The sequence below is a fragment of the Schistocerca gregaria genome, chromosome 3 (genome assembly GCF_023897955.1).
Source record: "Schistocerca gregaria isolate iqSchGreg1 chromosome 3, iqSchGreg1.2, whole genome shotgun sequence".
NCBI classification, from domain to species: domain Eukaryota; kingdom Metazoa; phylum Arthropoda; class Insecta; order Orthoptera; family Acrididae; genus Schistocerca; species Schistocerca gregaria.
In genome coordinates, this window is record NC_064922.1 from 368,704,130 (window position 1) to 368,717,926 (window position 13,797).

Consider the following 13,797-nt stretch of genomic DNA (forward strand, 5'->3'; position numbering starts at 1 on the left):
ATGGCAGTATCAGTAGTAACATTGATCTTCATGCATAGGATGCATTTATCTATAGTGAAGTAGGCCTATGGTCTGAAGGAAAAAAAGAAAAAAACTGCACAAATAGTCAGATCTTGATAATATTTCAGTGTGGTACAAAGATAAGGAAGTGCTTGAAATTATCAGAAATGTGAAACTATGCATTTTACAAAATTAAAAAATGTATTTCCTGTGACTACGATATCAGTGATGCATGAATCAATCAGGTTGAACAAATTCCTGGGTTCAACCAGTTGTATAGGCATAAAATGAAATAAGCACATAGGCTCTGTTGTGGAAAAGCGGATGGCAGACTTCATTTCATTGGTAGAATACTAGGGAAATACAATCAGTCTACAAAGGAGATTGCATGTAAAAGTTGCTAGGGACCCATCTTAGAATATTACTCAAGTGTGTGGGACTTGTACCAGTGATCAGATTTGTTGACAAATGGGAGAGTGCCACACAGATACTGAAAAACCTGCTCAGGGAAACATTTGAAGGTAGACACAAACTGTCCCTTGAAATCTTACTTATACAATTTTAAGAACCTCTGTAAACTGATGAATCTAGGAATATGCTACAGCCCGCTACTTACAGCTTCCACAGGAATCATGATGACAAGATTGTACTAATCTACTAATCACAGCATTCATAGAAGCATTCAAGCGGTCATTCCTCCCGTACTCCATAAATGAACGGAACATGGAAAAAGTCCTAGTTGGTACAACAGAAAGTACCCTCTGCCAGGCACTTCAGTAGTTTGTTGATCTGGGTTTGGATCTACATGTCAAATGTATGGTTTGGATCAGGTTGTTCCAGCACAAGAGCTCAGCTGTGATCAGCCAGTTGCCCATGGGCACTGGTGGGCAGGAGTGAGTTAACAGCTTGGGCCTGTCTGCACAATGTCAGGTGGACAGTGCTGGGCAAGCAGCTTACATGGAGCACTGTGCACAAAACATTGCCTAGGTAGGAGACCATGTACAAGGCAGTACAGGGTGACTGGTTATAATTAACAAAAACTTTAATATAAGCCAAACATGTGAACATTTTATTTCGTTTGAGAAATACATTTCTGTTTATTCACAGTTATGAAATATTGGGTGTCAGTCCTCAAGCTGGCACAAGATGCAGAATACTCTTTAAGTTTTGAGTTGTGCAGCTGGGACCTTTGTGCAGCTTTTACCTTCTTCAGCATAGAAAAGAGTTGTTTGCAACCAAATTTGGAGCCAAATATAGGTAGAACGTCAGCAGCATTCCTGTGTAATTTGCAAAAGGCCTCTGCATGAAGATCACAATACCATCTTACCAAATTTGTGGTGTTGTAACATCTGTCTTTGAGCAGTGTGCTGTTTAGCAAGTCAACTTTGATGAAGTTGTATGATAACTTGTTGATAATCATCAAAACTTCTCTCTTCAGGCAATCGAAGGGATGAAAAAAACTTGAAAAAAGTTAAGATTCCACAATCAAGTCGCCTTTCAAATAGATGAAGTTTGCCCATGAAAATGTTAATTTTTCACACATATCAATAATTAATAGATCCTTTCCTTGAAGCGAAGTGACTTATTTAAGCTTTTTAGGTGTCTTGTAATGTCCGTTACGAAGGCCAAGCCTGCCTTCCATGTCATAGACAGATGGCTACCCCTCTCCTTTCATTTCCATGAACAATGCAATTTCTTCCTTAATTGTGAAAAATGCATTGATAACACTGCGTCTGCTAAGCTGCCGTGCTGTGCAGTGATAAGGAATATTGCCTTAGGCTGCTGCCAGGTCATACAAAAAGCCTTTGATTGACACTGTGGTGCCTTCCAAAATTTGTGCACTTCACCACGACCTTAATGACATTGGGACATTTTACACTTTCAGGACAAATAGCTTCCTGGTGGATGAAACAGTGTATACTTGATATTTCTTTTCAAAATTCTGTCTTTATATTTTCCTTCAGACGAGTCTCAAAACATTGCTGGCTCTCAACCATTTGTGGTGCACTGTCTATTGCTTCAGAAGAGAGCCTGTCCCATGGCAAGCAAGTTTCCTACAAACTCACAGACAACATCCAATATGCAATGACCAGTGGTCGTGTACTCAATCAGTATCACATCTAACAGCTCCTCAAAATCCTGTAGTTCCAGATATTGTGAGCTGAGCAACATCTGTGACATCTGCGGTTTTGTCAAGGGCTAGCAAAACAGCTATTAAAGTCTGGCACTTCTGCTTCAGTTGATTTTCCAAATCCATGCCCAATCATGGATCCAATGAGATACCAACTTTGCGAAAGTGGCAACAGGCTCCTTATAGAACTCATTGTGATCACTGTGTCCACTACAAAGCACAAGGTGTAACTAAGCAACAGGCATGTGTGGTGAAATGCACCTTTGCGGGTGGCCTAACCCCTAATGCCTGGTCGCTGGGCAAGCCCATCTAAGCCTGTGGGTGCCCATGTCCAATGAGGCTGACTTGGAACAGCCTGGTTTAGATTATACATATCAAATGTATGACCAGGTTTTAACAGTTTGTTACCTTGTGATTAACTTTCAGTGTGGACTGCATCCATATTAATGTGGTATTGCAGTACCACAAGACGTATGAAAACGTGCAGACTGTAGCTATAGCCATGGAAGTTAGTATTTAGGGTTTCCTAAATTACTTCAAGCAAATAAGGGAGTGATTCCTTTGAAAAGTTTATTGCCAGTTTTCCTTCTCCTCCTCCCTCCCCGCCCCCTCCACCCTCCTTACCAATAGTGAACTCGTTCCCAAAGGGGAATTAACTCTTAATCTCCATTCATGTGCTACCCATGCACCTTACTGAGGTTGTATGGGATGTAGCCAGGTAGCATCAGTGTTGTGAGGATGGAAAATGAAGTCACCTTGCATACACCATCTTTGAAATAATTCCCATACCTTTGTTTTTGGGGTGGACACACTACAGCTTATTGCATCACATTATTCCATTTGTACTTTGTCATTGTGTTCTGTTTTACATTTGTACCATTAGTTTTCATATTATTAGTCATTTGCTTTGTATTAAGTGCTTTGCTGTGATTTTCTTAACTGTTAAATTTTCAAAAAACACTTGTATTATTACAAGATAATGCCACAACAGATCTTCAGATATTGTATGTAATAATTGTTGTTCCTCAACTTACCAATTGCTTATCCAATATTTCTTTAACATGTGTGCACATAAGAGATTTTGGAAGTAAGTGTGAAAGTAATTTTGAATAGATTCCATGCCGTAAGCAAAACATCATCTTATATGTCTTTGCAAAGTAGCAAATGTGCATCAGTTCAGTTGTTAAAAAAACTTCATCAATTTCTTAGGCATGCCCGTAAACATTTCTCAAGTTTTGAAGAGGAGCAACTCCAAGATGTCCAGCATTGTATGGCCCTTTTGGCATTTCCAACAAATACAAGTAAGTTATCTCAAATTTTAACATCTTTCGCTATTCATTATTATATGATACTATGTATGATTATTCCATCTGAAAGAGCATTTGAATTAAAATTTCATTATCTTTTCATGTTCCACAGTCTCCTCATGTTTCCTTTGTTGTTTCTTTGTTATTCTGCCCACTTCTGCTTTTGTCTTGTGGTTTCTATTGATGTTTTTTGATGGTATTTGTGAAATTTTCTTAATCTTCCATTTAGTGTAATGTTGTGTCCTTTATCCACTTCATTTTTCCTATCTGAATAGCTTACTTCAAGAACTTTTCTCGTGCTTCACCTGATCATATCTGTGAATCTGTATGTATATGTATAAATTTCAGATGCTGCTCTCTTCATACAAATTCCTTCTTTTTATTGGTGTAAAATTATTTAGATATTTTTGTGTCACCATTTTTCCATTTATAATTTTATTCCACCAATTTGTGTTGTTTCTACTGCTGTTATTTCTGCTGCATATACTGTTTCCAGAAGTACACTGCCTGATCAAAAGTATTCAGACAACTCTATGTAATGTGGTATTGACCGCTAGATGTCCTGAGAGGTGGACCTGCCAGTATAAAAGGAGGAAGAGAGTACTGTGTTCTCAGTAGAGAAGCAGTAAGAGCAGAAAGGGGCTGTCAGGAGAGCTGTGACTTTGAATGCAGGAGGTTGAAATTAACTTACAGATAATCTGCAACAATCAGCAGAGTCCTCTAACTAGGGAGGCATCAAGAATGGTGTCCAACAGGGTTTAGTCTTTGGTCCCACACTGTTCTTAATATATATTAATGACTTCCCACTCTATATTCATGAAGATACAAAGCTAGTTATTTTGCTAATGATACAAGTATAGTAATCACACCCAACAAGCAACTATCAGCTAAGGATATTGTAAATGATGTCTTTCTATTATGTGGTTCTCTGTAAATGGACTCACTAAATTTTGAGAAAATCCTGTTTATGCGATTCTGTACAGTAAATGGCATAACAACATTGATAAATATAGATTATGAACAGAAGTCTGTTGCTAAGGCAGAATAGTCAAAATTTCTGGGTTGTGAGCATTGATGAAAAACTGAACTGGAAGAAAGACATCGATGATCTGCTGAAACGGTTAGGTTCAGCTACTTTTGCTATTAGGGTTATTGCAAATTTTAGTGATAAACATATAAGTAAATTAGCCTACTATGCCTGTTTTCATTCTCTGCTTTCACATGGCGGCATATTTTGTGGCAATTTGTCATTGAGAGAGAGAGAGAGAGAGAGAGAGAGAATTCATTGCACAAAACATGTAATCAGAATAATAACTGGAGCCCACCCAAGATCACCTTGCAGACATTTGTTTAAGGAACTCGGGATATTCACAGTACCTTCACAATACCTATAGTCACTTATGAAATTCGTCATTAGTAATCTGTTCCAGTTCAAAACTAACAGCGAAGTGCATAGCTACAACTCTATAAGAAAGGATGATCTTCACTATTCTGGATTAAATCTCACTTTGGCAGAGAAACCGGTGATTTATGCTGCCCCAAAAGTCTTTGGTCATTTGCCAAATAGTATTAAAGTCTGACAGATAGCCAACCAACATTTAAAAGCAAGTTAAAGAATTTCTGAATGACAACTTCTTCTACTCAATATATGAATTCTTAGATATGAATTAGTAACTGGAAAAAAAGAAATATTATTTATTTTGTACAAAGAAAACTTATTACGTTAAAGTAACATGTTATACATCATTACGAAATGCCATTTCCATGATCTATGGAACAAGGATTAATGTTATGTAATGTGGACTTGTCACTGGATGTCACCTAAGTAACAAATCCATCAGAACATTGCGACCAATCCAAAGCTGCCGAAGTTGACTCTCAGTGATGGGATTAAGTGGAACAACAAAGGAACAACCACAGCTAAACTAAGACCAGGTGCACTTATACTCATGGAAAGGGACAGATGAGAATTGCGGAGGGTGGTTGTAAAAAATCGCATGAAATCAGTGGAAGGAATCGCTCATGAGTTCAGTAGTGCTACCAGCAGTCCTACTAGCACAATGACTGTGTATAGGGAGTTTAAAAGGAATTGAGATATAGTGGTTGAGCAGCTCCTTACAGGTAACACTTTTCTGTTGTCGAAGCTAACAATTTCTTGAGCTGGTTAAAAGGGAACACTGCTGGACAGTGAATGACTGAAGATTGGTGTTCTGTAGTGGTGAACATCATCTATACCCTTGGCAATCTGAGGGGTGGGTTGGAGTTTGGAAAATGCTCAAAGAACGTTACCTGCCATAATTTGTAGTGCCAACAGTGAAATACAGAAGAGGTGGTGTGCGGTATGAGGGTGTTTATTTGGTTAAGGTGTGGTCCGCTTATTGTGCTTAAGAAAACACTAAATGAGGAAGAATTTGAACACATTTTACAGCATTGTACAGTAGAGGAACAGTTCAGAGACGATGCTCATTAACAAGACAGTGCACCCTATTACAAAGCAGCATCTGTGAGGCAATGGTTTTTGGATAGTAATAATGGCTACTAATAGGTGTCCAGATACTTCTGATCTGACAATATATGGTTATGTTGTATTGTCTTATATTTTATGCTGATGAATTTTGTTGTAAATTCCATGTGAGCATCTACGCTTTTGGAGTTCCAGATTCTTTCTTGATTAGCCTCTTGAGTTAATTCCTGATGGTTGAGTAATTTGAAATAAGGGTCTTCTGCAAATTTCTAATTGGTTATTGCTGTGAACAGATTGTCCTGTAGCAACTTGCAATGTACTGTATTTTTCACATGAAATTTGCAAATTCATTTTTTGTTTAGCTTTTTCTCTATTGTCCTAAACATATTCTCAGTAGCTCATGAGGATTGTGACATCATTTGCAAATGCCAGGCTCCTCACATTGCTTTCTCGTGTGTCCTGATAATTTTCTCAAGAACAATGATAAAGATCAGGAATAAGAACCTGTCATGCTGCTGCACTTCAGTTTTGATCTCAGATGATATGGAAATTTCTCTCTTGATCCAAAATTTTTCAAGTTTGTTGACGAAAACCTGTCAGTCTGTGGAGTCATACTCCTCCTTGAAGTTCATGAAGATGGCCACTGTATTTCTGCTATTTCCCACCTGAAGAATTGTCTTAAGGTTCCCGAACTGTTCTATGCAGGAGCATCTGTTGTGAAAATGTACCTGGTACTCTTCCTGGGGATCTCCCTTATCTTTTGAGTTTGTTTGAGGGCTTTGATATAACTTTGTAGGTGACTAGCAGGAGATATAGACCTAAAGAATTACATAAGAATGTTGCGCCTTCTCCCCCGCCACCTTTCTTGTGAAGTGTATGAGTGCACATCCCCAGTCAAAAGAGATTTGTTTGATTTTCCATAATTCTGGTATTTTCTTTTGATTCTTTGCATAAAAATTTTCATCATTTACCTCCAGAATTCTGCAATAATTCTGTCTTCATATGTGAATATTTTATTAAATAATATATGCTATTTGCATGATGGTTGGTAGTTTAGAGTTTTCTTACTGAAGTAGTTTTACAGTTTAATAGTGTACGCCGTCAGCAGCGAGTCTTAATTCTGCTTGATAATACACATAGTAAGCAGTCAATCGAAATTCTGAAATTCTAGAAAAACTGTGTATGTGAACTGAAATCTGATTAAAATTGGGTATATCATATATGTACACTGTTAAATTAAGAATTAAAATGTGTGGACAGTTTGTGTATATTTAAAAGGAGAGATGTTTGATGTCACATAGAGTAAACACGCTAATAACAGACTGAAAATATAAAAACAAATTAAACATAAGAAAGTCAAACAATGGAAACTCCAAGTTGGAAAATGAACAATATAAGGGAAAGATAGATTGCTGCTCACTGTAAAGATGACACACAGAGTTGCAGACTGACATCTCCTTGCCACACAGCTTCCCTGCCAGAGATGCTGGACATGTGTGTGTGCGGTGTGCTTGCTTGTATGAATAAATGTGTCTTTTTGTTGTGTCTGTATGCAACTCAGCATGTCACATTTATGGGTTAGTTGCAATCTATCTTTTCCTTCTACTGTTAAACATAAGAGTGTACTTTTATTACATATGACCATGACTCTTTTCCCCAGTTATTTGTAGTTCATAAAGAAATGTAGCCAGTATTTGTCTTTATTGTTGACTGCAACATTTGTGTGTACACTTGTGATTGTATCCATGTTGCTCTGGTTAGAAATCACTTCTGTTGTTTTAGCGGCTAAGATACTAGTATTATTACAGTTCATTATCATAAGGAAAGTAGAAATGTAAAATGCCAGTTTTACAGCTCTATCTAGACCATTTTTACTAATAATATGAACATTTTATTGTTTCTCCTAAATTTGGCACACCTTACAGCAAAATGTAACTGTAGGTGTAAGTAGATGGAAATTAATTCTGTGTAATATAAATATTCTGATTTTTTTCCTTGCAGCTCTTTCACCATATAAGGAGTTGCTGGATGAAAGCCGATGGGAACGGTTGGTGGAACAGTTCCGGCAAGAAAATTATAGGCTGTTCCAGTTAGCTTCCCAGTCTGTATTCACAGTTGCCTTGCAAGCTGGACTGTCCGCCCTAAAGACACCATATCCTTTTTTTCATTGCAGTAGTTTGTTGTAGTAGTAGTAGTAGTAGTAGTAGTAGTAGTAGTAGTAGTAGTTAGTTTGTGACTTGATCCTTATTGTGTGTACATCAGGGTCCATGGCTGCTTTTACATTCAGTAAAACTTTTGTAGCCATGTGACCAGATAATCATGTTTTCCTGACCAGTATTTCAGCCACTGCTGTAAGGTTACTTCAGCAGGACGGTGTATTTAGTGCTGGGCCAGTGCCTTATTGAAATCTTATACAGAGTAAACGCAACCTGTTCAGTCAGTTTGTCAAGAATGTCACTGAACACTACCCCTGCATTTGCTGATACAAGCCAACAGGAAATAAAACTCAAACTACTGTCAGTAAAGGATTTCAGTTCTATCCAACCATTCAATGAAAAACGGAGTTCATGGAGTTCAATGATGATGTTGACAGACAGACACAAGGAGCAGGATGAAATTGCTCTACACAAGATGTGAATGTGGCACTTGCCACTTGATGGAGGTCACAACAACACTGGTTAAAACATTGGTCTGCAAAACATGATGATGCATTCAAACTTTAACCTGGTGCTTATTAAGACTTTTGTGTATATATTGTTCTGACTACTTATAAATATTGGAAAAAAGAAAGTAGCTGTATGAGCCTTAACGGACTATCACTCAGTGTTACAGTCAGAATCGAGAAAGTCGGAACCCAAGTTGCCCTGTGTGCCAAGAGTCACTGAATGAGCTAGCTATGCCATTACCTTTTGCACACTGCTCTCAGTCTCGCTTAGTTTGTGCTATTTCAGGCCTTCCATTGAATGAGCACAATCAGCCAATGATGTTGCCAAATGGCTATGTTTATGGTGAACAGGTGAGTTCTCAGAAAAATTTCAGTTTATTATTATTATTATTATTATTATTATTACCATTATAATTATTAATGTTGTTATTTCGCTGTTGATATCTGAGATTTGTTGCAGGCTTTGGAACAGATGGCAATGGAGAACAATGGTCAGATAGTGTGTCCTAAGACAAAAGAGGTCTTCCCCTACATAAAGCTGGAAAAAGTATTTGTAATGTAAAATATTTTGTACACCTTCAGGTGCTGTGTTGTTACTACTCCCAAATTAAAATGTTAATATTTGATCTGTTCACTCTTTTATGTTTGTTTTACTTTTTTACATTGACATGTATTGTATGAGACTTGCACATCATGGTTGAAATTTACAACAAAATCTTATAAATGTTATAACATGATTTAATTTGTATCAATGTTCACATTACTTACCTATTTGCATGATGGTTCCTGCAATATTTCTGAGTTCTTGCAATTTGATTATAATGTTTGAGAATGAAGTATTTAATATTCCTCTGGTGTGTATCACTGTCAATATTTGTAAATTCAGGGAGGAATGCTGTGGATGTGTCATAAAAAGTGTAATGTTTTGTATATGTGTATATACATATCTGAGAAGTAATAAAGAAATTGCATAGGAAAAGAATAAGCCACTGTGTACAGAAATTGTTTTGTTGTACTGATGACTCCTTTATCTAGATCAGACTCCAGTGATAGGCATATCTGTTAGTAAAATTATTCTTGTGCCACTAGTCTTTACATTAAATACACAGACAGTTTATCACTCCATTAGTGCTGGATCCAATTTATATTTCTGAGAACTTCATCAATTATGACATAATGGGGCACAATTACAAGTAATTTTCTTACATACTTTATAGCAATGTTTTAAATTTTTGAAAGAACTGCTCATTGTTGGCTGTTGATTTCAATTTACTATGTAAAATCTTATCTTCTAACAGCATAAACCACCTATATTCATACTTGATTTTGTTCTAGCTTTTCCTAGCTGTGAATTTTTTTCTGTCAGTTCGTATAACTCATCACTTTTGTTGCGGACTCAGTGTTTATTGAAAGCAGCCTAACAACACATTCACAGATGGTTGTAATCAAACACCAGTCACTTTATGAGTAATTTAGAGGTATCATTTTGTCCATTACCTTAAATCCTCTTTATCTAACTAGGTTAAATGTTAAAATTTTTGTGATGTGGGCTGCAATTAGGTGCTCACACTCCATTTTGTGACAGTATTCCTATGTTCTTCCTATTCAATTTCACTTCATTCTTCCTGTGTTATATTAATTCTCACTGTCAGTGTCAAAATATTACAAACTTTTAATAAATATTTATACAGCAGCAGACTAAAGTATAATGTTTATTGCTTTCTGATACAGGGTGTTTCAAAAATGACCGGTATGTTTGAAACGGCAATACAAACTAAACGAGCAGCGATAGAAATACACCGTTTGTTGCAATATGCTTGGGACAACAGTACATTATCAGGCAAACAAACCTTCGAAATTACAGTAGTTACAATTGTCAATAACAGATGGCGCTGCGGTCTGGGAAACTCTATAGTACGATATTTTCCACATATCCACCATGTGTAGCAATAATATGGCGTAGTCTCTGAATGAAATTACCCGAAATCTTTGACATCGTGTCTGGTGGAATGGCTTCACATGCAGATGAGATGTACTGCTTCAGCTGTTCAATTGTTTCTGGATTCTGGCTGTACACCTGTTCTTTCAAGTGTCCCCACAGAAAGAAGTCACAGGGGTTCATGTCTGGCGAATAGGGAGGCCAATCCACGCCGCCTCCTGTATGTTTCGGATAGCCCCAAGCAATCACACGATCATCGAAATATTCATTCAGGAAATTAAAGACGTCAGCCGTGCGATGTGGCCGGGCACCATCTTGCATAAACCACGAAGTGTTCGCAGTGTCGTCTAAGACAGTTTGTACCGCCACAAATTCACGAAGAATCTCCAGATAGCGTGATGCAGTAATCGTTTTGGATCTGAAAAATGGGCCAATGATTCATTTGGAAGAAATGGCGGCCCAGACCAGTACTTTTTGAGGATGCAGGGACGATGGGACTGCAACATGGGGCTTTCGGTTCCCCATATGCGCCAGTTCTGTTTATTGACGAAGCTGTCCAGGTAAAAATAAGCTTCGTCGGTAAACCAAATGCTGCCCACATGCATATCGCCGTCATCAATCCTGTGCACTATATCGTTAGCGAATGTCTCTCGTGCAGCAATGGTAGCGGCGCTGAGGGGTTGCCGCGTTTGAATTGTGTATGGATAGAGGTGTAAACTCTGGCGCATGAGACGATACGTGGACGTTGGCGTCATTTGGACCGCAGCTGCAACACGGCGAACGGAAACCCGAGGCCGCTGTTGGATCACCTGCTGCACTAGCTGCGCGTTGCCCTCTGTGGTTGCCGTACGCGGTCGCCCTACCTTTCCAGCACGTTCATCCGTCACGTTCCCAGTCCGTTAAAATTTTTCAAACAGATACTTTATTGTATCGCTTTTAGGTCCTTTGGTTACATTAAACCTCCGTTGAAAACTTCGTCTTGTTGCAACAACACTGTGTTCTAGGCGGCGGAATTCCAACACCAGAAAAATCCTTTGTTCTAAGGAATAAACCATGTTGTCCACAGCACACTTGCACGTTGTGAACAGCACACCCTTACAGCAGAAAGACGACATAAAGAATGGCGCACCCACAGACTGCGTTGTCTTCTATATCTTTCACATCACTTGCAGCGCCATCTGTTGTTGAAAATTGTAACTACTGTAATTTCGAAAGTTTGTCCGCCTGAAAATGTACTGTTGTCCCAAGCATATTGCAACAAACGGTGTATTTCTATCGCTGCTCGTTTAGTTTTTATTGCGGTTTCAAATATACCGGTCATTTTTGAAACACCCTATATCAACTTGATGACTCAGGATGGGAATATCTCTCTCTCTCTCTCTCTCTCTCTCTCTCTCTCTCTCTCTCTCTCTAGCAAAACTCTAAAAAAGACCTAATTAATGTTTTCCATGGCTTTCCTTAATACGTTAAGGCAACTGCCAGGAAAGTACAGTACTAATTTCTCACCTATTCTTTCCCCATCCCAAGCTTGTGCTCAGTCTCTGATGAAATCACTGACAGTGGAAAATCACTCTCTCCTCCTCCTCCTCATCATTGTCATCATCACCATCGTCATTCACTGATGCAAGGTACTGCACGTCGTTGCACAACAGTTTAATATGGGGTCAGAATGTACAGAAGGAATCTTATTTGTTCTTCAAAAATATTAAAAAAGAAGAAGAAGAAGAAAGCATTGTGGGAGAATCTAATATTAGCCAACCAGCTTCTCTGAGGTAATTATACCATGATATTAAAGAGCTGAAGGAAAAAACTAACAAACTTTTTAATTACTTCCTTATCACCATCTAATTATTTAATTAGCTGATTAATGACACAATCAAGGAAAAGCACCATGATGCAATTAGCTATTAGTTCAAAACATTAGCCGCCAGTATGATGTGTGATAAGTAATTCAACCAGTATTTATTAGAAAGTTCTCTGTTCTTTGATCACGGCACCAAGTCATTTTGTTTGGGAGTGCATAGTTAACTTCAGTGACTTCTCCCTCTTAAATCATTACCAGTGTATTGTAAGAAGAGATGAAACCAGTTGAATCATAACAACAGTCAGAAACATAGAAAACAACTTACCAAATAATAAAGACAGAGTTGTCTACATTTACAAAAACAAGACTGTTGCTAAGGTTGTGTGGAACTTTTACTAAGAAATTGAAAATTGTTTTTCACACACTGGTGGGTGGCTATAAAATGTGTAAGCTTGATAATCCCTAAGGGGATAAAATTACCTTGCAGCAAGTGACCAAAGTGACATCCAATTCAAAGGTTGTACCTGGCCATTGAGCCACATGAACTTATTACCATAATCTATACATATACAGGATTTTTTTAAAAAAAGTTGAGTATTTTGAGAGATTGTAGCAGCCAGCAAAACAAGGAAAAAAGCCAAGTAAACATGAGATCCAAAACGACTATCTTAAGACTTCATTTTATGATACTGTGACAGATGTCATCTGCTGTAAATTCTTTGCTTTATGTGTTTTGGGAGGAGTCAGTATTGGTCCAAAACAAGAAAAAAAATTCCTGTAAACATGGACTCTAAAATGCATACCTTATGAACCACAAGCACGTATTCAATGCAAGAGACGTGTTTCACAGCAGCAACGATCAGCAAGTGCTCACAGCTCTTAAGGTATGCGTTTTAGAGCCCATGTTTGCTGGACTTTTTTCTCATGTTTTGGCGGGTACCACCACCTCTCAAAATATTGGACACTTTTTTTTTTAACACAATGTACACACATTCTCTTTCTACACGTCTTATAAATTGAATCCCCAGCTGCCTTTTTCTGCCTATATAAGTGGTATCCAAAAAAGACAGAATTATTTTTTAAAAGCTATATATTTTTGACAAACACTATTGCACAATCTCCGATGGTTTTGATCATCTGCATCTACATATATACTCTGCTAGCCACCAAGCTCTTGAATTTTTTCAATATTTTCATCAGTTTAGGCAGTTGATGGATGTCCAGAAGGAGGTTTGTCATCAGTCGACATGTTGCCATTTTTAAGTCAAGCAAACCACTAATACAATTTGAGTTTTTCCCATAGCATCACCTTGGTAAGCTGTTATCAACATTAAAGCAGTTTCAGCAGCATTTTTACCATGTAGAAAACAAAATTTCACAGATGCACATGGTTCCGTTAAACTTGCCACCATAAAATCAAAACAAGGACAAAATAATGCTAGCAAAATAATCACTGCACAGGACAGAACAAGCCAGGTCAACAACAC

At 37.8% G+C, this 13,797-nt stretch overlaps 1 protein-coding gene across 1 annotated transcript in view; it reads left to right on the forward strand.

The window, feature by feature from the left end:
• Nucleotides 1–9,552, forward strand: part of LOC126354918 (E3 ubiquitin-protein transferase MAEA) — a 45,479-nt gene extending 35,927 nt beyond the window's left edge. The window contains exons 5-8 of the mRNA XM_050005010.1: nt 3,341–3,432; nt 7,904–8,053; nt 8,722–8,918; nt 9,028–9,552. Coding sequence (XP_049860967.1) covers nt 3,341–3,432; nt 7,904–8,053; nt 8,722–8,918; nt 9,028–9,129 — 541 coding nt within the window. The 3' untranslated portion in view covers nt 9,130–9,552. The remainder of the gene's footprint in view (nt 1–3,340; nt 3,433–7,903; nt 8,054–8,721; nt 8,919–9,027) is intronic.
• Nucleotides 9,553–13,797: the final 4,245 nt, after the last annotated feature.